The sequence below is a fragment of the Callionymus lyra genome, chromosome 2 (assembly GCF_982586985.1).
Source record: "Callionymus lyra chromosome 2, fCalLyr1.hap1.1, whole genome shotgun sequence".
NCBI classification, from domain to species: domain Eukaryota; kingdom Metazoa; phylum Chordata; class Actinopteri; order Syngnathiformes; family Callionymidae; genus Callionymus; species Callionymus lyra.
This window is the reverse complement of record NC_141819.1, coordinates 31,494,109-31,522,018: the sequence shown is the minus strand read 5'-3', so window position 1 is coordinate 31,522,018 and position 27,910 is coordinate 31,494,109. Positions and strand designations below refer to the sequence as shown.

General features: G+C 38.4%; 1 protein-coding gene across 2 annotated transcripts; it reads left to right on the top strand.

Annotated features, from left to right (window-relative positions):
- The first annotated feature begins 4,952 nt into the window (after positions 1–4,952).
- On the top strand, positions 4,953–25,649 carry LOC148086545 (pituitary adenylate cyclase-activating polypeptide type I receptor-like). Of its 2 annotated transcripts, none has more exons than XM_087784684.1 (14): positions 4,953–5,223; positions 10,720–10,835; positions 13,584–13,689; positions 16,178–16,291; positions 16,398–16,498; positions 16,571–16,668; positions 17,660–17,792; positions 17,865–18,018; positions 18,079–18,139; positions 19,308–19,377; positions 19,459–19,550; positions 19,645–19,774; positions 20,579–20,620; positions 21,350–25,649. In XM_087784684.1, exons 2-14 carry the CDS (start codon positions 10,788–10,790, stop codon positions 21,713–21,715), a joined length of 1,515 nt encoding a protein of 504 aa, XP_087640810.1. In that variant the 5' UTR covers positions 4,953–5,223; positions 10,720–10,787; the 3' UTR covers positions 21,716–25,649. The 2 variants fall into 2 exon arrangements, with proteins under 2 accessions (XP_087640810.1, XP_087640811.1); XM_087784685.1 differs by having other exon boundaries at positions 4,954–5,223; positions 21,363–21,705.
- The last annotated feature ends 2,261 nt before the right edge of the window (positions 25,650–27,910 follow it).

Below are 27,910 nucleotides of genomic sequence, written 5' to 3'. Positions count from 1 at the left end.
TCAATCAGAGTTTCAACACGATACAAAATAACAGGAGCCTTTATAAGTCATCACTACAGTAGAAGTTGAACTAACATTGCAGCAAAGGTTTATCTCTCAATGCGTAAAAGGATTTACCGCCTTGACATAGTTGCCTGCCTCGTCAACACTCCATCTTTACTCCGCAAAAAGAGTCACTGACCCTGTTAGGGATCTATTTTTTCTTCCTCTTTAATTGAGGAGCCGTCAGAGCATGTGTTCACGTACATCTGCGGGGGCTCACTTGAGTCCTGCTATCTATACAAGACACCGGCAGGAGTCTCCATGGTGACGGTGGAGAGCGGCGGAAGTTGGAGGAGAACATGTGGAGATTTTCATTGATCAAGAACCGTGATTCACTCACTCAACAAAAGAAACACATGGCAACAAGTGCTGAGGGTCGGATGAAACTCAAGTGACTCATTTCAATTCATACAATACAGCATATGCATATGCGACATTTTGACTATAGTACATTTCTTTATTAGCCCATCTCAACCCTACAGCTCTACACCTGCCTAACAATGTTTATCGATCTGAGCTCAGGATGTGTCTACTTCCCTTCTACGCCACCTTAACTTCACCACCATCTTTGCTCCCATTGTTGTCCATTCTATAGCTTTTCCGATCAACCTTAATCCTCCCTGTCTTATTCTGCCCATGTTGTGCTTTAAAACTTGGCTTCACCCCTCGACTTAATTTTTCTTTTTTTGACAGCTCCTCTTTAGCTTTAGCTCCCTGTCATCTACACTGTCACAATTCTTACACTCTGGTATTTCCTACTGCGCAGCCCGACAACATACCTGCCTTACTACTGCAGTTCTGTGCCACACGGGACTCAAACATACTTGTCTTTACTACAGCAAGATCCCCTATCTGGTATCAAATGTATGGAAAACGTTTCCTGGCACACTCCACGACAGTATGACGCGGATGTATAAATGTTCACTGGAATCCATGAATCACACTCTCATGAGCGGTCTCGGCCTTCATCCCTCTGTTCTCTCCCTGCGTCTGCAAGCAGCCTCGCTTCAGGTAGGAACTCTGTTGCCATGGTGATTCCTATCGCTGACACCGCTCAGGCACGATGAAGCAAAGCTTCGGGGCGACAGAGAGAGACGTGTCGTATTTACATCCCCAGAAAGTTATGCGTGAAAGCCAGTCTTGTACCTGGAGGACCATGAATTCCCTTTTAACGGGGTCAGTAGCCTCACACAGATTCATGCGGCGAGTGGCCGGGTCACCGGGGCACCTGCAGGCGACCTATCTGATGACGTGATTGTATCATTGTGTCCTTGAGCAAGACACTTAACCACTGATTGCTCCTGATGGTTTTGATGACGCCGGCATACTGCCATCAGCTTGTGATTGAGGATGTGAATAGTGAGGTGCTAGAATGGAAATAGTATACAAGTTACAGTCTTACTATCCTACCTTGTATCTAGCTCTACCTATAGGACCAGGGAAACTGTTGTAGCCACAAATCCTGACAGCAGGAGGATCCGATGAAGTCAACTGAAACATGGGGTGAAGCAATAACATCACTGGGTCATTTCCACATAACAAAACAGTGACTGATAGCAATGAGTGCACCGTCTTCTATTCTTTTCACCACATCCACGAACATCCTTGGCTGTCTTCATCCTCTTTCATGCCAAACATTATTGGACCAACAATGCGTCATGGATGTGACCATAACTTCGTTCTGCGTCTGCGTTGTCCCTATGGTGAGTCATTTCTGATTATGTCCTTTCTAGCCTTTCACAATAAGTTTATCCCTGGAACTTTTTTATTTCTTACATTTTTGCAGTCAGCCCCTCAAGACTGTTTCCTGCTCCTTATGCTTCAATTGTCCTTCACAAGCATCCACATGATGCACCATGTCAGCTTTTAACAGATGAAATACAACTTAGGGAAGAAAGGACTCTGGTTAAAAGCTGTATTATTTTTTACATGAGGAATGAGGGGGTTTCAAATTTTGTGAAATTTATGAGGGAAACCACTCATGTAAAAGTGGGTGGTCTGTTGGGAAAAATAAGTCGTCTGGCCAAGAGAGTAGCAGTTTCTATTGTACCCGTTTTATCAACTGAGAGTCCTTGTGCAGAAAACTACACTACACTTACTACACCAAAGGAGACTATTTACACCAATCACATCATGTTTATATTTTTCATAAATCTATAAAACGTTTAATTCTTTCACTGTGCTATAAATTTATTCGCATTCAGCGGGCTAAAAAAAAAAAAAAGAGTGTTCGAAAAGGCAAGGAGTTCAAACAGTACGCCAGTCTCATCAGTTAAGGCGACTAATGTGAAATCCTAAATGTCCTGATTTAATCTCAAGTTTCCAAGATGCAGTAAGTCCCTCATCATGACAATGTTTTAAACGTATTACTTTATAAATTTCTCCCCGTCTGAAATTTCAGCAAACAAGAAACAAGCCCGTTATGGCGTTACTCCTCCTCCAGTCTCTTAGAGGTAGAGACTTCCAGGATTGATATCAAACCTTGAGGTTTGGCCAATCACAGCAGAGTGGGTGTGGTTATTGTAAACGAGAATTAATCTTCAGTAGCGGGACTTAAACACATTTTCTAATGTAAATATTACATTTTAAAAATAGTTTTGGACATACAGACACATACTGATGATACACTAGAGGTCTAATTTCAACACTCAATCAAGAAAGTTACCACATTTTAAGTCAAAGACCATATCTAGTCCCTGGACTTAATCTTTTCCATCGTGTTGGATGGTTTTCATTCGTAAATGCAACAGTTATTCTGCTGTTCATTTACCATGTTGAATTATACGATTATCCTAATAACATTATTTTCTTCCCTGTGGCATCGGAACATTGTTAGATGTGGTTCAGGAAGAACAAAGCATTGTTTGTACGTATGAATTGGCTCTTTGAGGATTTGGGCTTGAGAAGGCTTTGTGCAGTGTTTTGACCTTGTGATATCATTTTTATGGCTGGCCTGTGTAGTCTTTTTTTTTAACGGTATATTAACCTATTTTCATCTTTCATTTGCACTTAAGAGATATTGCAACTCAAGAGTTCCTCGCCGTCATCTGCACTCCCAACGAGTTGTTTTTCTGGATCTGTTGTCTCGAGTCTTCGGTCTTCCTTCATATAACGCTGCAGACAAAAGAGGAGAAACCTATACGCCGCACACGTAACACACACAGGCACATACAGGATACGCAGACAAAGAAGGGTAGAGAAGAGAACTCAAGTCGTGCTTGATGCCCCGACATCATCACTAATTGATCCTCTTTTCAATTCTGAAGGGGGGATGATACGCTGCTGTATGGGGTTACCATAGCAACTGCTCCATCATGTGGATTGCTGCTGGAATCTGGGGAGTAATTGGGGATGTAAAGGGGGGGGGGGGGAATTGTGTAAAGTGTGAGCAGGGAGCAAGAGACGGGGGTCCGAGCTTCATGGAGCATGTAGAACCAACAATTAAATGATCGTCACGCACACATGAATGGAAACACAAGCGGGGGTGGAGCATGAAAAAGGAAAACCTGTTCAGGAGGCAATCAATCAGAGGATGTGATTAAAATGATGTTGCTGTTGACAAGTTATTGAGGTCTTGCCAGGAACATAGTTGCAGCCTAAGGGTAGAACAAGACCTGTAATTGATGTATTTGCGCTCGAGAGGATTCACGCCCATCAACAGGGAAAGAAAGATCGTCTCAGCCTTGAGATCATAATTCTTTTTTTTTTTACAACAAAGTCGAAAAATAAATTATTTTTTACATGGCATATCATCATTGGGATCATTGGGAGGTGGGAAATAGCAGTTTTATGCTGAGGAATAATTTTGGTTGCAAGTCTTTAGAGTAGCTACATTGTTTTAATGTGTGTTCAGTCTGCAGAATCTATAAAGTAAGTACATTACTTACTAGAACATCTTTAATGCAGGGGTGTCAAACTCAACCAATGTAGACAATGTAGGTTGCAGGCGGAACAATATATATATATATATATATACACCAAACTGTCTGTAACCGTAAGTTTGAGTCTGATTGTATTATTATTATTATTGTATCATTTCTCTCTGAACTCCAAAAATGTTACTTTTTTACTATATTTTACTTATAATTTTCCTTCTTACATTTCCTTCTTGCTAATGCTACACATGAATGTCAAGTAAAGAGGTGACTAAATGAGATGAAATACATTTGGGGTGTACGAGAATATTTGAATAAAAAAATGTAAAAAAGATGAAGGGGGGATGCTGTTGAATTTTGACTGACATTTGGAACTGGTCACTCAAAACGATTGTAGAGGTTTTTACAACTTTGTTTTCGACTGCATTTATTTATTAACGGCAGGAACTGAGGTGTGATTAAACTCCAAAATATAACATTTTCTTCTCCACCCCTCAATAAAAATATTCTCGGAATACGTTTTTTATTAGTTGGATTGTTTCTTTGAAGTCTATGGTTCTAAGTATTGCAAAGTTTTACCAGTGCGAAAGGAGTGGTTGTAGTGACAAAACAGAGAGATTGTGGCATTCTTTTTTTATTCATACCGATTTTTGTGTTCTGGTTCATCTCTGGTATATTTAAATCATAAAAATGTCCCAGGCAGAATAAATGGGAAAAAAGAAACAATATTAACTCGTCCTAAAAAAGATGATTTTCTATTAAATAAACTATTCATGTTGTGCTACATCAAAACTGATCAGATTAACATAAATATAGTCACTGTGTTGTCTTTAGATAATGAGGGATAATTCAATTAAATGTTTCATCAATTCAGATTAATCCATCGATATTGCTCTCCGAGGTGCTGAAATCACTCACATATCTGAATGGTTTTCTGCGTTGAATCTGCATCATTTAACACATTTGTTTACACATCCATCAAGAGAAATTGGATTGTGTGTGTGTGAGAGTTCATTAGTGTGTAAGAGAGAGTGTGCGAGAAAGAGACAGAATGGGGGAGGAGGTAGTTGAGATGCTCACTGCATTCTTGTGTGGAGCGCGACACGATCGGACCTCCGCAGCTCAGCGCTGATAATTCCACCCACACAGACGAGGAGCTTCGTTTGGAGGACATTTCTTTGTTTGACAATTTTGTATCGTTTTCCTTCGAGGTGCTCAAGCTTCAGTGTCTTGTGAGAGCTCCACACGGAACACCCAGAGGAGGAGTAAAAGCAGGACTTTGCATCTGAGAAGAATCCATACCATGGTAAGAGAAATCCTGATGTGAGAAATAGACAGGCGGGATCGGGGAGACAATCTTGATGCATCTTCTGCAGAATTGTCAAGACACTGCAGAGGAACATGTTTGGATGCTCCGATTGAGAGATAGTTCAGGTGACCATGAAACGTGTCAAACACTCATTAAGCTCTAATTAAGACTTAATCTTCCCCAGAGCTTTGGTCAAGACACACAAACATATGTACACACACTCCTACATGCCGTCAGTGCAATTATAGATGCATTCTAGTCAGAATACAGAATCAACATGCGCAACAATCATTGTGTGTTGAGCCTCCCAAATATGTGACATGACTAACATTGTTATAATGGATTCAAGGATTCAATGGCTTGCCTGGGTCGCAGGGGCAGCGAAGATGCCCAGGCGTCCCGCTTTCTTGTTAGGAAAAAAGGACTGGATGTAAAGTCTTGTTTTCTGCAGAAATTGATTTCTTTTAACCCATGATTGATGCAATGAGCAGAATGATTGTTGTATTTTTAAATTGTTTCTGTGAGAAATGAAGCCTGGATTTATTAGGGCTGATCACCAGCTCACTTTTGCCAGAGAACTCCATTCTTGATCGTTTTCCTAAAGTCTCAAAGCAACCGGCCGTCTAGTGTGCATCATTTGTAAACTCTCAATCGTCTCCGATTCAACCGTTTACACCGATCCTCTCATCAAACCAATCGGAGACGCTGAACAGTGGCGACGCCTTCCAGCGCTTGAATCAGATCCGTTACATGAGCCAGCTGTCCGCACCCCGCCCACATTTTTGTAAACTACTTGCGTTATTCTTTATTGGACATGAAACCTGAACATTATTTCTGATGGGTAATTCTTTAGGAACTGATTTACACGTCAAAACTACTTCCAAGTCATTGGTGAAATTCTCTCCGAAATTAAATGATCCTTCAGAAAGAAAGGAAAATAAATTAAAATTAGTTGTTTAACAGGGTGTTAAAAATGTTAATTAAATTCACAAACTTTAAATATTACTTACTTACTTACTTTAAGATAAAATGACATAATGTGGATAACGCGGAAAATATAGGAAGAAAGTGGTTTCAAATAATGAACACAGGAGCAGAAGAGAGATGGATATGTCTATGTGTGGTTGTCTACAACATGTAACTTTTCTTTTTAAACCAGCCCAGCACTGTTCAGCATCATTCATAGAAGGTAATGAATGAGTCGAACGTCAGCACCACTCTTAGTTGCTGTTAATGTCATGGGATGTAAACGGACCTGCTCAACATCTGGGCCACGTTCAGATGTGGAGTTGATCCAGAAGGAAAACACTCTTAGCGCCATCTGGACCATGAAGGGAGCCCTGCGATGCGATCTTTAGTTTAGATTCACAGGACGGTCGGCAGATAAATATTTGTCTATTAGGACGTCTTCAGAGAGCTGAGGCTCTTGATTGTCTCTGCAGATTTTGGCGTCTGAAAGGTCGAGTGAAATCTCTCAAAGACTGAGGCAGGATCAAGCAGGTCGCGATTGATGCAAAATTCTGAGTCATTCCTTAAAGCTGTTGTTACCATGACGACGTGAATCAACATTAAAGGAGGTTTTTATTCTGACAGTCACAGTGGGTGAGAAGTAAGATGTCGGATGAAGGGAGTTAAGGAGGTAATAACTGACTCATTATCAACACTAACCTGTGAATTGGTATTGTCGGTGACCAAGAGTCTCAACTGCAAGGGACTTGGTTGTAGTACATTTTGGTTGTAGCACATTTCTGTAGCACGATTTCAACTGAGACCTCCCGTGAGTGGGACATGGGACATCTAAATTGGCATTTCCTGTCAATAAGCTGGAGGACTTAGCTTGTGAATCACATAGGAAGAATCCAGACACCCTTAGGACAAAGTTATTTCAGCCCCTCATATCTCTTTTGGTCACTGACAATACTGCTGGAGCATAAAACTTGAACAAGTTGGTCTACATTACATCATCTATCAAAATAAAAAAGCAGGACCACAGAAGGTTGAATATATTTCCTTTTTGGATCCTTCCATTGATAGAAAAGTGTAATTACATTGTTATAAAACAGAAGGTTTTTCAGCCCAGCTTGTGAATCTGTTTACATTGCAAAGCTGTCCTCTCTCGATGGAAAGTAACAAACAAATTCAGCCGCTTGGTGGTCGTATTGTTACTAGGATATGAAAAGTCAAGGGCATCATGAAGAAATGTTTAGAACGTTCTACTAAGTGAGTTATGAAAGGAATCCTCAAAGTATTATGAAACGCAGATATAGCGTCAACAAGTTGATTCAAATGACTTCATGGCCCTTTGTCAGTTCTGTCTGTTCCCCAGGAGACTTACTCACTGTATTTCTGATTCAAAACACTTGGATAATCTCTATCATTGCAAGTTTGATGTTTGAGCTTCAGCTTAAAGCAACTGGCATTTTTTAAATGTGTCGTTTTTTTCATTTTTTCACATGTATTGTCAGTGGTAACATGGATTTTCTCTCCTGAATCCCAAAACCCAAACACACAGAAGTCGATGGAGTACTCCATATTGTCAGTAGGTTTTAATATTTGTTTAGTGTCTGTGGACCCTGCGACAGGCTGGGTTTCTTTTCAGGGTGTCCCCTGCCTCTTTCCCTGGGCAGCTGGGACAGGCTTCATCCCCCAAATGAGGGAAAAATCATTGAAAATGAATTAAGGGATTTTGACAGAAAGTCATGAGGTCAGCAACAACATTTAAAAATGTTAACACATTTTTTAAAATATAAATATATTATATAAATATTAAAAACAGTTGCGTTTGTGAAACAACATCATGCCGCAAAAGAGTCAACTATGAAAGGGGTTTTTACTTAAATGCAAACAGACACATGCTGGCGATGGCTTTATTTCCCAGGCTTAGCTCATTATTAATATAATTATAATAATGATATTGATGAATTCCAACCTTAAGTTTACTGACTTTTGAAAAACATGAAACTATTATCATCACGTATGAAAGACGTCTTTTTAAGTTTGGATATTTTCGTCTGTTTCCTTGGAGGATTTCGGGAAAGTGTCAGATAATACGAGACAGAAACCGGGACACTTTTCTCCCTCGCTCTATGAAAAGGAAGACAATGTCTCTGTGAGTGTTAATTCCTCCCATCATTCCTGATGCTAAATATAGATCCTGAGACTTGAGGGACTTACTATAGGAATCTGATGATCCACCGAGAGATTAAGTTGTTAGATCAGACCTGGGCTTTGTTTCAGCTCGGAGCCTTTTCTAGTCCCAACTCCGTGATAGAATATGGATATTTAGTCAAGTTGTTTTCCTTATAAATGCGATTTCATAAAGCAGTTTTCTACTCCTGCATTTGTGTGAGGGAAGGTAACGGTGTGTGGATGTGTCAGTGTGTCTGTGGACATGTGTTTGACTGTAGGAAATGGTGTGCGAGGATGTGCGTCTTGAGAGTATGAATGTGTGTCTGTTCCGTCCCCGAGCTGTAATCAGTGGCGTAATGAGTCTCAGAGGTTTTCATGTTCAACACTGTCAGTCTGGGTGTGTGTTCCTATGTGTGTACTTTTCATGCGCACTCTTTCAAATGCACACAATCATTAAAAAGGCAAACACACTTGCGCGTTCCCGCACAATCGCCTGGTCACGCACAGTTAAAGGGAAAATGAACAAAGGAGCAGCGAAGAGAGAAATTATGAATCGTCAGAAATGATTTTTGGAAGAGTGCTCCCTGAGTCTGCCGGGAGTGGAGGGAGGAATTGAAGATCTTAATGATCTTCTACCCACAGTCAAAGTCCCTTTACAGTTGGGGTGCCCCCAGGCAGGGTCCGGCTCTGACAGCTGCTGAGGCTCAAGGGGTGAAGGCGTGCTCCCACTTATCTGCTCAAAACACAAAGTCCAGGCCTCAAGTCACGATAAATGAAAAGTGAGGTGTGGTTTTTAAAACACGGATGTGTAAATGATTGAATAGACAACCTAAAAATAGTGATATCCAGACAAGATCGATGATTTGGAGAAAGTTTTATTGTGTGTCTGCTAAAGCTTAATGACACTACAAAAACAAAAAATATACATTTATCTCTTTATATGTCATCAGGTTATTTATTTTAATCCATTAAGACACAATTTATCTAATAATACACTGATAATTGGTGAAAAGAAGGATTCAAAATCAATCTACTGGTGTACAATATCATTTTAATAGTGTGTAAAATGAGCATGATATGAACCCTTTAAGTCCTGGAACATTAACTTAGAAGGTAGAAGCTGAACAGAAATGGGACGGTCATGTTAAATGAATTGCCGAGAAACTGGTAGAGACATAAGAGCTACTGGTGGGTCAAACATGATTTTAGTGAAGACCAGCGGCAAACAGTGACCTTCATAGATGAGGCTTCACCTCAGCTACAGCTGCCAAAAAAAAACCTTGGTTAAACAAATCCAGAGCTGACCATTGATATACTGTTTTAGTTGCCTTACAGTCTGTAATCCACAGATATTCAATATGTTTCTGCCTTGAAATGCCTTCCCACTTTTTGTGTTTAAATGGATTTTGTCTTCATAGAACTGCACAATTTGACCTTACCTCGCAAAACTAAAATACGTAGCTTTGAATTTACCACAGATTCATGAAGTTCTTTTCGTCTTTCGAGACAGATGATGATGATCGGTTGACATCCTGTCCTTCATTAGAATCATCTACAAAGATCAATGACAATAGGCTTCACTTAAGATAAAGATTGACACGGATGAGGCCTAAAGACCATGTGATCGATCAGTGGCAACATTGATCCGTAACGTATGTGATTCTTTCCATTCCACATAAAAAGACATTCAGATCACAGACGTTTGATTTTTATGTAGTTTAGAATGAAACGGCTAAACAGAAATAACTTCAGAGTTTATTTACGTCAAAGAAAACAGAAGGGGCTCTGAGGTCCAAATGGTGCTGATCCAAAACTCAGCAGCCCTCTCGGCTGTTGCCCATGACAACCCGGAGGCGGAGTTTGGCTTGGTTCTACCCGGGCTTGGATGCCAAGCCGCCGAGCTCTCCTCATGGGACAGAGTCCTGCCACTTGGCTTCACTCGAGAAAAGCCTGCGGGCCTGCCGAGTCATGTGGACACGCACAGACACACTCCGACCCGGGACCGGCCACCCGGCCAATTATGTAACTGAGGAGAAATGAGTATCAATAAAGTGGTTTGAACTGCCATTGCGACTGTTAGCCTCTTGGATATGTGTACTGGGAGGAGGCCCAGGGTTTAATGCAGGAATAGCTAGATGATAAGGTTTCCCACTCGTCACACCAGAAAGCTGAGGGATATTTTGTGAAGAATGATCTTGTTTCTAGTTTCCAATTAACAATGTAAGTTAATTATATTGAATAACAACAATATCCCTGAATGCCAACACATTATATAACAAACAAAAACAACCACTCTTCACATTTGCAGCCTAAATGTAAATGAATCTTTCTTCCTCAGTCAATGTTGCTCCTTGTCTTCTCCAGATCCTGAGGTGATCTTCTTCTGAAAACATCCGCTGAGAAGAAACTTCCACTTGACTAACAATAACAAAATGGCATCTTACCTCATCTTCCTCATCGCCTTCCTCGTCCTGCCTCTGGTAAAGTATTATTTTCTATTTCTCTAACTGCTTAAATGGAGCAAAGAGGTAGATTTTTTAGTGTTTATAAATGTTTTTGATAAAGTACAACAGGTTTCTGTGAGACTTTCATTTTTCTGTTGCACTGCAGCAGCACCACAATTGTTTGAGCTATCCACCGTCTAGAATGCAGATCAGTTTGAAGATGACATAAGTAGAAATATACAGTACTAAGGAGAATTGAATGACTATAAGAAGAAGCGTTATTTTGAGAACAAAAATATTCTGACTCTCGAAACAGAGCCTTTTAATTGTTTTATATCTTCTTTACCTTATATAAGATCCATACCATGTTCGCCACCATCATAGATTGTACAAGATAAGAGGATGTCACTGTCGGTTGCGAGCAGCAATCTTGGTAATGCATCCTGACAAGGAATGGATTTGCTGGTTAATTTACGATTGGGCCACAAAACCACGCCCATTTATGTGATTTATATTTATATGGCAGCTAAAGCTTGCTTTCCAGTGAAGAATACAATCTCCCTCAACAGTGTGTTTAAAGCTCAATAACCATTTAAGATTCAAGATGTTTTTTAAACCAGGCTGTTATTTTGTTTTTCAATGCCGTGAAAATATTTAGGCCGGGTTACAGGTTCACCCCTGAGCCAGGATAAAGCAGACACCTGATGAAATTTGTACTTCACTTTTTAAAACATTACATCACCCCTTTGGTTTTCATTCACTATCACTCGGGAAAGGCTGGTGATCTGTTCAGGGTATCCTCTGCCTGTCACCTAGAATAGCTGGGATAGGCTCCTGCACCTTCTACCTCAATAAAAAGATAGGAGAGAGATAACATGGTGAAAGATGGTTCAAACATATTCACCCCAGAAAACAAAAAAAAGAGGTTTCATTGCATTAAACTTTACAGTTATTATAGATAACATTGTTTTTATAAGATAATAATCATATATTCCATGTTATTTATTTATTTATCGTCCTTTATTTAGCGATTTGTCTGAGGTCCAAGAAGGCGTTTGAAACAATGAGGTTGTGAAAGCAGAGGGACTAATCCCAGGGTCTAATGTCCCCTTTGAACACGATCCATTGTTGTCTTGGTTCAGCTGCAGGTGTTAAAGAGACCTAGTCTGCATCTATTATTCATCCAACAGTGTGTTGCAGCAAAAACAGAGACTGATTCATTCAGCGGAGGCAAAACATCATTCAGAATGAATGAGAAAATCCACACATCGGCTCCTATCAGTCAAATGTAGCCGAAATTAAAGATTAATATGAATGTATTTTCAATTGTATACAAATGACGTTAATCATATTATGAAAAATGTTTATTTGATGGTTAAAGTGATTATTTCAAAGGTGAAAAACTGGGTGTGTCTCAGTTGCTGATATGAATTTCCAATTTAGGAAACATCGACCAGACTTATATTGACCTTGATCCACATGGATTTTACTGTCAAGCTCGGCACAAAAATCAATTTTCACAATTTGTGTCGGAGCTCCTCAATAAAGGTTTATTAAGTTTGATTAATATACTTGCATTTCTCCATAGAGGAAAAAACAAAATCCCAACTTTACATTCATTTTAATCGGTTATAGTAGTGCAGTTGTAGCAGTAATCTCTGGTTGAGGCCCCCATTCAAAAATTATTATTCGGCTTCTATCAATCTATAGACTCTTTGTAAATAAGACCCCTAATTATTTTTAGAACCAAAATAAGTTTTACCACCCGAATTAAAAAAAGACTTTCACATTTATATATATATTTATATATATATAGATTACAGACTCCCTCCTTCATATGAGCCAAAATAAACAATTTGTCTAAAAACAAATAAAAGCCTGTAAAAGGACAGTAACACTGCACACACGCCCAAAAACAACATACTGTCAAGTTCAGGCCATGTACTTTTTTCTTTTGAAAGCCTTTTTGCGTCAAGTCAGCCCATTACGCTGCCGTCTCCAACGTCTCACCATTGACTTATCAATGTTAAGCTTATGTTCAACAATTTTATTTCCTTCTTCAACAGCAAGACGGATCATTTTAAACTATTTCCCCGTGTGTCCTTCATAATGGGTCTGTTTCCATGATGCACAAATCAACCGTTCAAATAGAACAAAACTATCTTCTTTCTTAGCATGTAAGCTAATTTTCTTGATCTTTTGCTTGTCGCGAGAGAGCCTCTTTCTATGACAAAGAGTTCTACCCAAAACTGAGCATTTGCACTTTGCTAAAGAAAGAAATAGTACATAAAAAAGAATAGATATAATAATACAAATTATACGCCAGGCTTATACACTGTTGGTTTGGCAATGTGAGGGACATCTGTGTGAGCTGTGCACCTACGATCTGCAGCAGGTGTTGATGTACGCACAAAGTTCATCCTCGTTACGATTGGAACCAGAATCCGGAGCAGACAGGCATGATGTAATTAGTCACAGGAGATTACACGGCACAGATGATATCATGGAGATAATCAGAGAGAGTCCTGGCGGGTTTGACCTCCTGCAGCTCACAACATCAGCATGATTTTCTCTCAATGAAATAGATTCACGTGTGCTAAACACGCCATTATCGCTGACGGGTCAAGCATTTTAATGGGCTGAACGAGTAAGACTGCGGAATATATCTGAATTCATTTGGATCCGGTCCTCTTCTGTGCGCAACAACAAGTGTACACAAAAGAGAAACAACATTTTTTGAAGACCTTCATCTGTGCTGACTCTGTCCTTGTTTGGCTCTTGCAGAGTTCTGCTCAGCAGGTTCCCGCCAACTGCGTGATCAAGAGAGAGGAGGAGAAATGTCTAGAGATGGCGACCTCCAAGCACCCCGCCAATGATCCAGACTTTCCAGGTGTGTTCCTTTCGCCTGTATTTTTGGGATTAGAAATTAGTATTTCTGTTTTCACTGCACCGATGGACTATCCTCTATCTAATGTAGCAGGTATTCTGAGGGTTAGCATTTAACATGTTTAACTTTAGCCCTTTTTTGGTAACTCTTTAGAATAAAAACACATATTAACTATTAATTACTAATTTATTCACACGTGTATTAATAGCACTTATTAACCATTATAAAGTACCAAATCACACCTTGTTCATCTGGATTATAATCTGCCCTTAATATCTTGAGGAGAGATGACGATAAGGAGTTAAAGCTGAATGAAACCTCAGGGCTGGTTATTAACAAAAATGATGTTGCTGTAAATACTTGTAGAAAACCAGTATTAAAGTGTCATGTGTCATGTGTTTGACACATGTATAACTGTCAAATAATTATAATAATACTTACATATAAGTAAGAATACGCTGCCACTTTAGAAAATGGAATATAAACACAATTACAAATATTTATTTTTGATTAATCAGGATGCTATTAATACTTTTATAGTTGTTTTTTATCCTTGTAAAGAGACACTTTTATTAATGTTTTTATTTATTTTATTACTTTTCTAACCTAAACTTTATGGTGAGGAGTTCACCCAAGTTAATCTTACATTACTTTTTTTCCCCATTAATAACCAGTAATTATGGTGTTGTTCAAAATGATGATATTCTAAAATCATGATATTTAGGGTAGAATATAGTCCCAATAAAGAAAGTGTGAGTTATAACTTCATGATCGTAATTTCGTGACCCATTTTCTGTTATACATATATAAATAAGTATATAGATATGTTCGTCATTCTAAAGTGTTACCCAGATTTCATATGACAGCTCATGTACATTTGATCTCATGTTAGTAGAATTAATAAATTAATTAAATGATGTGGCCTCGATGAGGGCATGGCTTGCTCCCACTTTTGACCAGGTGTAACATCAACAGTCCAGCAACATCAGTTGCTCATCCTGTCCCTAAATGTCATTTTATTATTGTTGTTTATTTGTATATTTCTATCTAATCTTTACGTGATGATGTTTTCATATAACTGTACACAATTCTACTGCAATCATTCAAGATTTTATAGATTGAGCAGAACAAGTGATTATGTCTGCCCCTTTTTCAGACCGTTTTATTCACCAAAATACACATTTACTTCACAGCTAATTTGTGTTTAAGTTTTTATTGATGTTGTTCAAAAAAAAAAATTTGAAAAGAAAACTAGGAAGTACCGCTAATATTTAACCATAGAATACTGCTGGAAATCAGTAGATACTTACCCTCATAACTGTTCCAAGATCGAGCTGGTCGGACATGCAGGGAATCAGTCAATTGAAAACAATCAAAATTAAGTATATGCAGTCAAATGAAACACTACTTGCACATGTTTAATTGCTTTTTTACACTGAAAAAATAAACATCACTTCACTTTGGTGTGAGTTGCCGCAATTCACGGCGCAAGCAGATTTGTCTGCGTCCGGGCAGTAAATGCCTTCTGACAGGCGGTCCCATCCCATGAATCCAGTTCGTTACTTTAATTAGAAACCGGTTATGATTGAAAACCTTGAAATGAAAGCTAATCAATTTGGCATTGATTGACAGCCGACTAAAATCAGATCCCTAAGCTTTGGGTCAAATCTCTTCCCCAACGCTTATTTATAAACGCAACTCTTAGCTAATCCATTGCAGAGTGTTTCTATAAACAGTTTGGGCAGCAAAGAAGTGTAACTCAAACTAACGCCCTGCTGCTGACATGATAATAAACTTTTTAATAAACCATTATGAAGTGTGAAGAATAGTGCTGAATCTGGAAAAGTTTATGTTTAGCTACCATGTCTTTAAAAATTATTAATAAATACAAATTCATGTTTGTATTCATCTAGCTACATTTTGTAAAGATTTGTAATTACCAGCGAAAGAGAGTTGAATCATGATGAAACACGACAAGAAATTGCAAAGGCAAAACCTATTCAAGTTTCATTTTTTGCTAATTAAAAAAAGATAAAAGTATATAGAGTCAGTACCTACATTCTACAAGGCTCAGCTTTCTATTCACACTATCTGATGATAAAAAAACAACAAAATAATAAAACCTTTTTCTTTCTTCTTTTAAACTCTTAGTACTTATGATATATGTTACATACCAGGGCATTTTCAAGGAGCATGTTCAAGGAGCTGTCCACTGTAAAATGCAAGGAAAATAGTTAGAACTACAGCAGTGAACTTAATAAGGGTGTCATCTATCCCATGATCCTTTGCATGACACAAGAACATTATAATTGTAGTTAAACCAAACCTTTACTTTTTCTTGCTAAAGCTTAAATCGGTCTCCTTTACTTTATAAAGACGACGACATTGTATAATATCAAGGTACTTAGTATGTTCTGTCTTTCAAATCTGTGCTTATTGCTACAAAGTTGTCTACAGTAGACACACGAAATAATGTAACCTTACGTTGTAGGCTGTACATGGATGTGGGACAACCTGACATGTTGGCAACCAGCCAGGTTCGGGCAGGTCGTGGAGGTCAACTGTCCAGAACTCTTTTCGCAGTTCATGAGTGAAGAAGACTTTGGTGAGTAAAGTCGTTCTTCATTATATTTATCATAGAGACTAACTTTGAGATCCTCTGTGATGTCACGAGCCAGTGTTGACGGTGTTGTCTGCCTATATGTCTCCAGAGCTTGCCAAAGTCAATCGGAATTGTACCGAGTACGGCTGGTCCGAGACATATCCTCACTACGTGGACGCGTGTCTGTTTGACGAAGAAGGAAATCACCCGGTTTGTCCTCCTCTGTTTCCCTCTCTCCATCTCACTTCTGGACTGATCATCGAAGTTCTTGCCTCTGCTCAGGACATGTTCTTCGTGTCGGTGAAAGCGCTGTACACGGTCGGCTACAGCACGTCGCTGATCTCCCTGACCACTGCCATGGTCATCCTCTGCAGGTTCAGGTGTGAGCCGATGTGTCTTACTTTAGTCATATTGGTATCAATAAATTAAGTCGCTCAACGTTAGAACCTTCACTTCTGCAGTCACAGATTCTACTCAAGTGCAATTGCACTGAAGGATAAGTACGTTTATCAGCCTAAAACATATATGAAATCACCAAGTATATCATATGAAATAATCCTGTTAGATTTGACTTGTATATAAAGCAACCCCGATTGATCTGCCAAAAGAACATTTTTTCTGTGTAAAGCAGTATGGTGGTCACATGGACGATCAATGACACGGTTAAAATAATGCGTAGTGAAGAACATTGTTGAAATAAAAGTGCAAAAATTAACCATAATAACAAAGAATATGTAAAAATAATAATAATATCAAAATGCTACTTATTCTTTAATACTCTTTACTTTATATAGTGTGATTATTGTTGCTCGATTTTGTGATACGTAAAGATTAACATAAGTTAAAAATGAACTGGTCACATAGACCACCCTAAGCTACTGTGTAGTTTGACAAATTAAGAGCTATATCTGTGTCTCTTCATTCTTTTAGAGTGAAAAGAGGCAACAATACTGGAGGGGCTCTCTTGTATATTGCAATTTATATGTTTTTATTTTAACATTGCTAAATAAAACTGACGAAAACAAATGAACATGTCATTGAAATATTAAAATAAATTTAATTTAAGCTTTCCTTCCCACCAGAGTAAAATCATTTCCCCCCCTTTTAATTCTTAAAAATTTCAACTGCAAAAAAAAGGTTTTGAAACGTAGAAGTCCCCCCAAAAAGTTGCATCATTATTTGCATGCAGGGCTTTTTATTCTTTCTGAATAACTTTAAAAATAAGGTTCGCGAACAAAAAGTGAAAACATTGCAAAGAAAATGAAAAAAGCCATTGTGTGATCAATTCTGTCCAAAACTATTTAAAGCCGTGCTGATCGATCCTGATTCTGCTGAAGTGATCAATCCCTCTCGTCTTGTGCCTCCACACAGGAAGCTTCACTGCACGAGGAACTTCATCCACATGAACCTGTTTGTGTCCTTCATGCTGCGAGCCATCTCCGTGTTCATCAAGGACGGCGTGCTGTACGCTCAGGAGGACAGTGATCACTGCTTCCTCCACACTGTGAGTGGCAGGACCCCCCCGCTGACCCGCCTCACCCCCCGCCACGCTCTCAACCCCTTTCCTCCTCCGCAGGTGGAGTGTCGAGCCGTGATGGTTTTCTTCCACTACTGCGTCCTTTCCAACTACTTCTGGCTTTTCATCGAGGGCCTTTATCTCTTCACGCTGCTGGTGGAGACTTTCTTCCCCGAGAAACGTTACTTCTACTGGTACATCATCATCGGCTGGGGTGAGGCTGCAGCGTTCAAGTGTTTGGATTGAACTTTAACGGTTTGATTCTTACCACCAGGAGCGCCGACGCTGTGTGTGACCGTGTGGTCGGTGCTGAGGCTGCACTATGATGACATCGGGTAAGTTGGAATGAGCTCATCTGTGCTTTCCAGCAAATCCAATTATCAGAGGTGTTGGAATTATCATCAAGTATCATGATACAGTGTGTTCATTTTGAAAGGCCACTAGATGGCGCGTTCTTTTGAAAACAATAACAGGTTTCCTTAAATTAATAGATTAGAGCCAAATATTATAAAGCAGAGAGTGCCATCTAGTGGCCTTTTTAAATGAAGACACTGTTTCACAGTGTTTATTGAGGCCTCATTTTTTAAAATGTATCTTACATTCATCATGGCTGTAGCTACACAGTCCTCACTGAGGACTTTTCCATCGTAGTCGTGTCAGTGTGTATAAATGACCGGCCGTGACGGATGACACTTGTGAACTTCTCTCTCGCCCACGATACTGCGGTGCAACAGAGGATGATTGAAACCCCTCAGAGATGGTTGAGTGTTCAGTCAGCCAAACATTTGTCACTTCTTTACTTAGTGACCTGAAGGCCACTTGAAGTCTCCTGTGTCCTTCGAAACCAGGAGGAAGGCAATTAGATTTCCTCAGGGGGGCGAGTCATACGTTGTGACTGTCGTGGGGGCTGAACGGTCAAAAGGAAAAAAAGAAAGTGAAAGAAGATAGACAAACATAATGAGAAAAATGCAAACATAGTTCCTTAACCAAATATCTCAGACTGGTTCAAAACATAACAATAAATTATAAAAGCAAGGACAAAATACAAATGAAATGTATTATTAGTTTAAAATGACAGTTAATTAAATGAACATACTCACTTTTTTAGGTCTTTCTTAGCTTTTGAACTATTTTTTTTTTTTTTTTTAATTCTGATTTTTCTGTGTGGTTTTGTGAAAAGGCATCTCACAAATAAAATTTATTATTATTATTTCTATTTCGTAAACTTCAGTGTTATTAATTGCTGACTTCCCAACATCATTTTCAACTTTTGCTCTTAATTTAAGAACAATGAATGCAGGCCGTAATCTAAAATTTAAGAATTTAAATATGTATATATTTTTTTCCTCCTTTCTTCTAATGCAATTTATTAGGCGTACTTTGATTTATGAAACCATAAAGCAAACGACACTTCAATAAGCTGTTCCTCAGTCTCTGGAGCACCTTGTGTTCTTGACTCGTCAACATGTATTTAAAGAGCGAATGACTCATTGTCGGCCGCAGATGCTGGGATTTGAACGACAATGCTGCCATCTGGTGGGTGATCAAGGGACCGGTTCTGGCTTCCATCATGGTCAGTAAACATCCACCGCGCAGGGAACAATTTTAAAAGAAGCAAATGATTTATTTTGTTTTATTTCATTCATTTTTGCAGGTCAACTTTGTGCTCTTTATCGGGATCATCGTCATCCTGGTTCAGAAGCTCCAGTCCCCGGATATCGGTGGGAACGAGTCGAGCATCTACTTGTGAGCAGCTTTAAACAGGCTCAAACTTGGTCATAAAGACATACACGTTGTTTATTTTGAGATGAGCGACCCCTGGTGTGTGTGTGTTGAACAGGAGGCTGGCTCGATCCACGCTGCTGCTGATCCCTCTCTTCGGGATCCACTACACTGTGTTCGCCTTCTCTCCGGAGCACATCAGCAAGAGAGAACGTCTCGTGTTTGAACTCGGACTCGGGTCATTCCAGGTGAGGTTGAAGCGTCACTTTAGCATTGTTATGTTATCAGCTTTTGTATTTCTAAGAGTAGAAAATTATCTGAAAATGCGTCGTAAGTTAAATTGAACTTTTTAATTCCGCCATCTGCTGGCAGGATTGTGTCACTGCAAAATCCAACGATCTTGAACACGGCAACAAATGAATCTGCTTGTGATTTAAGATGCAGTTTGTTAAAAATAATAAAAGGTTTTGGAAAAATATTGACAAATTGAGATTCACATTTGAGGAGATAGTTGTAGTGTTGTAGTCTTGAGACCAAGATCCGTCTAGAAACCATGCTTTCTTGGTTCTCTTTTAACAGTTTAGAACTGTAATAGTGGTGGTGATGCTTGACATTGTCTAAACCAACTCCTATCTGATTGTGTGTATCCACTTTTGTCTTTGTCGCAATTTTAAAACTTCGTCTGTTTTTCACACATTCGCAAAGCTTCATTAATGTACAATTTCAGTTCACAAAGTTTCTTATATTTTTTTGAAATTAGCTTTTATAACTTTTCTCCTAAAATGATGAAACTCAAACAATGATGTCACTTTAATAATGAACAAAATAATTCATACGTACATTTCTATCAAGTGAAAAACAGATAATATGAAAGTCTACACATTTTAAATGTAGCCTTTAGCTCACTGTTTATATCCAGCTAAATATTTGCTAATCTATGATTGCCTACAAGCATTTTTCAGTTTTTCAGTTAGTGTTGAAGGATATAAATAGATAAATAAGATCAGAGTTAAATGTTTACCTCTCATGATTTGTTGATTCTTGTTTTATAGGGCTTTGTGGTCGCTGTCCTCTACTGCTTCCTGAACGGAGAGGTAACTTTCTTTTCCAGATTCTTACATTATATTTGCAGCGAGAAACACTTGTGACTGTCTAGTAGCAAGTTTGACGTTGACAAGGTCAGACATTGGACAAGTTGCTCAGAATGAGGAAAAGATGTAGAATTTCTTAAAAGGGCAACTAATGTGTTTATTTAAGTGTGTATTAAATAGATGTTGGACTCTATTGTATCATCAGTATGTGTCTGTTTGTACAAAACTCTCTTTTCATTTAAATATTTACATTAGAAAATGTGCTTAAGCCCCGCCCACTGAAAAAGTTATTCTTAAACTTGTTTACCATAACCACGCCCACTCTGCTGTGATTGGTGAAGCACAGGGGTTTGTCACCACGCGTCATTAATCCAGGAAGTCTCCACCTACAAGGGACTCGTTGTATAAACAAAGTCGGACGTGATTACAGCAGGAGAAGTGAAGACCATTATTACGTCATAATGGACTCTCGTAACCTCTCCTTTGCCGAGATTTCAGACGAGGGAGAACTTTATAAAGTAATAATTTCAAAATATCGTCATCTTGAAGGACTTACTATATCTCGGAGAGGAAGACTTCAACATTTGAATCATGTGGGTAAGTCAGGAGAGTTGGGTTTAACGTTAGTTGCCCTTTAATCAGAAGCTGTCATAAATGAGGGTCAGAGGTCAGGGAGAGACAGAGGACGATCTTCTCCTTCCAGCGAGGTCCATTAATAATGACCTTGTGAAGTATCTCCCTCAAGGTGCAGTCGGAGATCAAGAGGAAATGGCGCAGCTGGACGGTGAACAGGTACTTTGCTGTGGACCTGAAGCACCGACATCCTTCGCTGGCGAGCAGTGGGGTCAACGGGGGGACGCAGCTCTCCATCCTCAGCAAGAGCAGCTCGCAGATCCGCATGTCCAGCCTACAGGCCGAGAGTCCAGCCACCTGAGCCGCACCGGCGACCAGCCTGCGTCCAATGACCTCAAACCCGCCATCCTCCCCATGACCGACCTCAGCAACCCGTACCTCAACCCGTACCCCAATCCATACCCGGACGACACCATCGTAGAGACCCAACTCAACTCCAGCGATCCGGAGCAGCCTCTAGTCTGAGCCGCTTCACCCTGAACTCACCTGGGCGTCAGGTGACAGCAGGGCATGTGCACACGGCACCGCGAGTGTAAATATCGTGTTTGTGAAAATCAGTCTGGTGCTTCAGTGTCCGCGGTGTTATTCAGAGGAACCGGCCCCTGGAGTCGAGGGTGGGGCGGCGCCACAGCTCCTCCGCGGTGTTTCAGTGAAGGGACCGGCCGTGTCCTTGAAAAAGTGTTTTATCTTGTGAAAGTGGGATTCGACGTGTCATTTAAAAAATACAATCAAAATGGCGTAAGAGCTTCGTAAAACTGAAAAAAAAAAAAAAAGGTTCTCTCAGTGTTGACGTTGGTGTGTTACGCTGCGTTTTACTTGTTGCCGAAAGTCTGAGCTTGTCACGCGACCTTGAGTTTGGTCAGACCAGTGCTGAAGATGTCGTCCGTGACAATGAACAGGATCATCTACGGTTTCCCGGTCAGATTCATCCAAGCGACAAACTCACGAGCTGCTCGTCGTATTCTTGTAGTAAACTTCGTTCAGCAGCCACATGTCATGTTTCCTCATCAGCTTTCCACACAAGACCAGTTAGGATGTTTCTATGGACATATGGTCTCCATGGATCTCCAGTTTTAGAGCCCAAACATGGTCAGTACTGATATATTCTACAGTTGCCCTGTTAGAGAGGAAACAAACAAGACAGCGAAAGTCTTTAAGCCTTAAATAAAAATGTGATGCTACTCTCCAAACTGATGCGTTAGAATCAGTAAAAAACTAAATGATTGACTCTTAAAGCTTCACAGGTTAGGTCAGATGTTTATCCAGAAATCTTCATAACTCTGAAGATAAGAAACAACAAGTTTTCTGAAGCCGGTTCCGATCAAAGATCATCCGCTGTCCATGTTTCAGTCGACCTCTGACCTTCGACAGTACCAGGCTTAGAGGTCCTGCACACTAAATCGATCCCACATACGACCAAAGTGATGTCATCACGGTTATAATAGCACAACTAACAAAAGTGGTTTACTATCAAAAGTTAAGGCATCTCTTTCTTTTTTAGGGAAATTCAGGTGGGCAGACTTTTCATCTCAGTCTCTTTTAAATGTTGGCACAATGATGTTAGATTTGATTTTCATCTCAACAAGATTATGTTTGAAATAGATGTGAGAATAACAAATGACTCTGAGAAATAAAATAAAGCTCGAGATAACTGCCTGTTGAAGCAGCAATATGTAACTTTAAAAATATCATTTCCGGCTCCCCCCAGAGTTAGAACAGTGGAACTGCAGTAGCAAAACTCCATATAGAGCATGTACATGTATTTATCTTTCTGGTCAATTTAAAAAAATATCTCAGTACACAGATTGTGACCCACTTCTCTAAAGCAGTTTTTGGGGTCACATGGCACTCTGCATGGTTCTTTCCGAAGAAGTTATGTAATGAGTAGCATCATTGAAATAAAAGTTCTACTACATGAGTCGTTACAGAAAATGTGAAAATGTTGCATAGTGCTGCTTTAAATATTTTAAGTCTCAAGAGATAATCTGTATTTGATAACGCATCTGAGCTATAAAAGTATATAATATAATTAAGAATGTGCTTTTTTCGTCTTGATCCAGTTCCGAAGCAGCTCTTGGTAATACCTGGATGTTTTTTTTCATGACACCCTTCTGGCTTGATGGATGTGAGTGACAGAATACTTGGAAGATTCAGACTCCTGCTGCTCCGAATGCTCTGGATCCTTTCGTGTCGGATCTGATACATTCCTCAGTAACTCCAACTTAACGACAGGAACTCCTGGAACCCCCAAAGGATTTTTTTGTTGTTGTTAGGAGAGAGACATTCCTCCATGATTGTTGAAGCTCTGACAAAAAACAAGGAGATCACGGGTGTGAACCTGTTACGGAAAAGGGAGATTGTACAATTGTTTGTCAGCCGCGAGTACAGGGAATGTCATTAAAGGTTAAAGGAAAATTTTAACCTTGTTACAATTTAACTGGAAAATGTGACTTCACCTTCTCAGCATTGATGTTGATGGTGAAGATTTTTTTTTAAATTCAAAATGGTTCTGCAAAACATTTCTAATTTAAAACAAAAACCCATTGATTTCCTCAGTCTGACTCTTCTGTGACTGCTGAAGTGCCTTTAAGCACAAAGTACAGACGATGTCTTTAGTTTGTCTTGAAAAGAAACCAACAACCAAACACTGCAAAAGTAAACACAAAAGGGTTGGACTCAAGTGCGATTATGATGCTCACGACAAAACTAACCAGATGGCCTTCAGAGAGTCTCAGTGAGGAAAAGGAAGTTTCAGTTTTCCTGTTGGACATACGCGGAAATGTCTTTGGAATATTTGAAATTGAATGACCAAAAGTTGAATCTTTTGATACAAACATTTTATGTCTTGCGAGGTCGGAATACAATGTTCGGATTTCTGAGTTTCTTAGTCAAATATTTTGTGTTTCATACTCAAGAGGTCGGGACTTACATTTGTTTTCTTTGGAAGTGTGACATGTGCCTTGATCCAGAAGTGGGAAGGAAATTTTTGCGTGATTTAGAGCTTTAAAATGTTTTACAGTTGGAAATGTAAGAGTCCACTCTTGAGAAAGTATAACGTCGTCAGATCTGGGCTAATAACTTAAAAAAAGGATAATTTAAAAGTTATAAATTACATTGTATTTCTCAAAATTCAATTTTTGTCTCATTTTTACCGTAGTGATTATGAATCATCTCAACGTTTTATATAAGCTGATGTAATGTATTTCATATATTACTTTACACAAATATATGTATTTATGTTTTAATCTAAGAAAGTCTGAGATTAGAAGTCAGCAATATCAGGATTACAATAATAAAATAAAACAAAAGTGGACTTTGAAAATGGGAAATAAAACAATGGATGATTTTGTATATTATGATCTGATTTTTTCTTAAATCCTTCGTCCCAATATTCCATCTGCTAATAACCTCAGTGCTCCTCCTCCAGCCTCTATGTACATGGTAGATGTCACTCCACTCCAAGATCAATCAATATGTCCGCTGACGTGTGGAAAAAAAAAGAAAACTGCGGTCCAAATGTAAATACATCTAACTGCAGGTGTAAATAAAAGTTTCTGTGTTGGATATCTAAACGATCTAAACTGCGCTGTGGTTGCTTTGGAATTTGGTGGCTGTATAATCTGAAGCTTCTGTGTTCTGATGCATGTTTGTGAAGATATGAAGCCAGAGATGTAACAAACAACCAGATTTTTGTATTTATCCTCTTTGCTTTACGAATATTTGTATTACTTTGATGAGCATTTTTGACTTGTGTTCGAATTCCGAGATGGAAAGAACCATAGTATTTATTGCATCTTTCCATTGCATTTGAATTGATGCGCATCAATAGAAAACAGTTGTGTATAATGTACTTTAGCATGATTAAAACCCATATCTTTATCGCTGCTAAAATACATGAACTATTAAAGCAATGTATAATATGAGCAACAATTTTTAATCCTGTTCAAACTTACGTTATTTGGGTGAGAACATTTTTGAAAACAAATCGACTATAACACACAAAACCCAGAAAAAAAGTTTTGTTTTTTGTTTTTTTATGACCGAGCTAAAACAACTCAAATCAAAATGGCATTTTTCACTCTTGAAAAAAAAAGGCGTCATTCAGTCATTTGAACATTACCAAGATAAGATATATAAAATATATATAAAACTTCTATGTTTAGAGCTTTCAGGACGGATATTCTGATTTAAAGTTATTTAAAAGGTAAATTCAGAATTCAGAGTAAGATTTTTTTTTATTGATTTTTTTTTTTAAATATCAGAATTTGGTAGATTTGGACACTCTCTTCAGGCTGAATGTAAATCATTTCTGCTTTTGTCTGCAATGGTTTATCTATGAAAAGGTTTTTGTAATTGTTGAAACTATCTAAATAAATGTTTTTAACTTGTTTGATCCGCATTGCTGTTGTTGTCATTGTTTTTGTTATATTAAATGGCCTTTTTGTTTTTTTGAATCAATCATCCACACTTAAAGGATCTTTGATGAAATTATTAAATACACAATTATGGGAATGTATTATACATTCAGTTAATATGAAAATGAAATCATTCCATAAAAATTGATCCTTACTTACTTACTTACTTAATTTGATGCATAAATTATGCTATTTAAAAAGAAAAGAAGCCATACTATTGGTGACGTACAGAACCAGGGAGATGAACGAACTACAGTCATCCAAGCGCATAAAAGTGACACCAGACTTGAAGTTCTCTTTCTGTAAAAAATACTTTACTGAGAAAATGAATGAAAAATCTATGAAAACACCAAACTAACCACACGCTGCTTTCAAAACACGGTTTTCTGCAAACACGAGTCAATGTGTATAAAGACGACCAAGCAAAACTGTTGCTGCAAAAGCAATGCACAAAGTGAAAGTGTTTAAAGGCACTGCGTCACTCTTCCAACACACGTTTGTACAGATATTTACATTTGCACAGAATGAACATGAGAAATATAAACATGAGAAAACAACAATACAAACAAAACAATTTGATATGAATTTTTCATTTGAATGTTAAAACTGTATTTGTTTAGAAGATTCTAAAGACAGTATTACAACACAACTGTTACCAATTGGGATAAATGAGGTCACTAATAAAATATTCATACAAAATTGTTAGTCCATAATGGTAATAGAACATTTAAGGATGCGATATAAATCACATCTACTGAAATACACAACATGATTTAAGTAGAGACAATTAAGTAACAAGAGAATATGTTTTATTTTCATTATTTCTTAAATAGTTTTAAGTTGATTTTCAGCTGAATTTGTAATTGACGTTTCTTTTTGAAATTGGAATCGATGTCTTGAACATTTTAAAAATATCCCTCGACATTTATCTACTTTTTACAATAAGGATGTGATCAGAAAGTTCCGCATCCTGAACAAAAAAAGTAAAATATACAACAAAGTGATCACACTGCATATAATATATATATATATATATAGAAGAAGAAGAAAAAATTGAAAACTGTTATATAACATGAAAATACATATACAATACAATTTTCGTACAAAACATCTGGATAAAATTCACTGAACAAAAACATTGTATTAACTAATTTGTTTTAAAACAATAAAATATGTATATCATACAGATCGAGATTAAGTCTTTGTAATGTAATACAATGTATTTAGCGTCATTCAAAAATATTATTTATAGTAAATCATTTGATTTAATTCAATATGTTATAAGTTGTTTTTAAGTATATACATGTGTGTATTCATACAAATGCAATAGTTATCATCCATGTCACATGATATTCTGACACCTTTGTCACATTTACACACTTTTGGGGGAGAAAACAAGGGGGGTTTACAGTCGAGTGCTCCAGTTTGGTGCTCGTGCACTGTGCAACATGTCGCATGTGGATCTGAGGAGATCGACTAGAGATCCCAGAGAAGAAAGGCGCTGACTCGTGCTCTTGGTGAAGCTGGTAGCATCAAGCAAACTAGTCAGAGATGCCAGCAGGCGTCGTATTGGGATCCCATGAGAGCAGCTAGTTTAGACACAAGAGGTCATGTGTCACGTTAACAACTACTGTGTCACACTGGAAACATCAAACCTCATACATCTCATAGAGCAGCTGCATAAACCCGACTGAGAGTCGCTGTTGTCTTCTTGATTTTTCAAATACTTTTATGTAACAGAGGATGTATTCTATAGATATATTCATCTTTTGTGTGATGCGTTATTTCTGTTTTAAAGCCAAAAACATTCTCATGTTATTAGAAAAGTGTTGTTAATAATTGTAAATCAGATGTATTTTAAATTGTGTTTAAATGGCAGTGATTAAATATGACCCGCTGAGGTCGCCGTTGAGTTCCCTATTTTTTTTTTTTTTTCGTAATGTTCTCTTCATACGGAAATTTCATATTTCAGTCGCTCAGAGTATTGAATTAAACTAAAACGCCCCTCTTAAAAATTTCTACCTTGTGTTTACAACACTGGCAATAAATGATTCTGGTGTTATAATGCAGTGTTCGAATCCTGCCACTGGGGGTCACCACTGCGCTTTTTAAAAAATGTTATCTACCTAATTTTCTCAACATTAAGTTTAAACGTATAACATCAGGCTAATAATATTAATCTTCCAGTGCAATCGAACTGCATCTGTTACAATGAAGAGGTTTATTAGCATTTATATTTTAAATT

Bases quoted from the DNA above. Each gene is read 5' to 3' on its own strand.
- LOC148086545 (XM_087784684.1), top strand. From the start codon at position 10,788: ATGGCATCTTACCTCATCTTCCTCATCGCCTTCCTCGTCCTGCCTCTG. The intron at 18,019-18,078 runs GTGAGGCTGCAG...TCTTACCACCAG, and splicing joins GTACATCATCATCGGCTGGG to GAGCGCCGACGCTGTGTGTG. The intron at 20,621-21,349 runs GTAACTTTCTTT...GACCTTGTGAAG, and splicing joins ACTGCTTCCTGAACGGAGAG to TATCTCCCTCAAGGTGCAGT.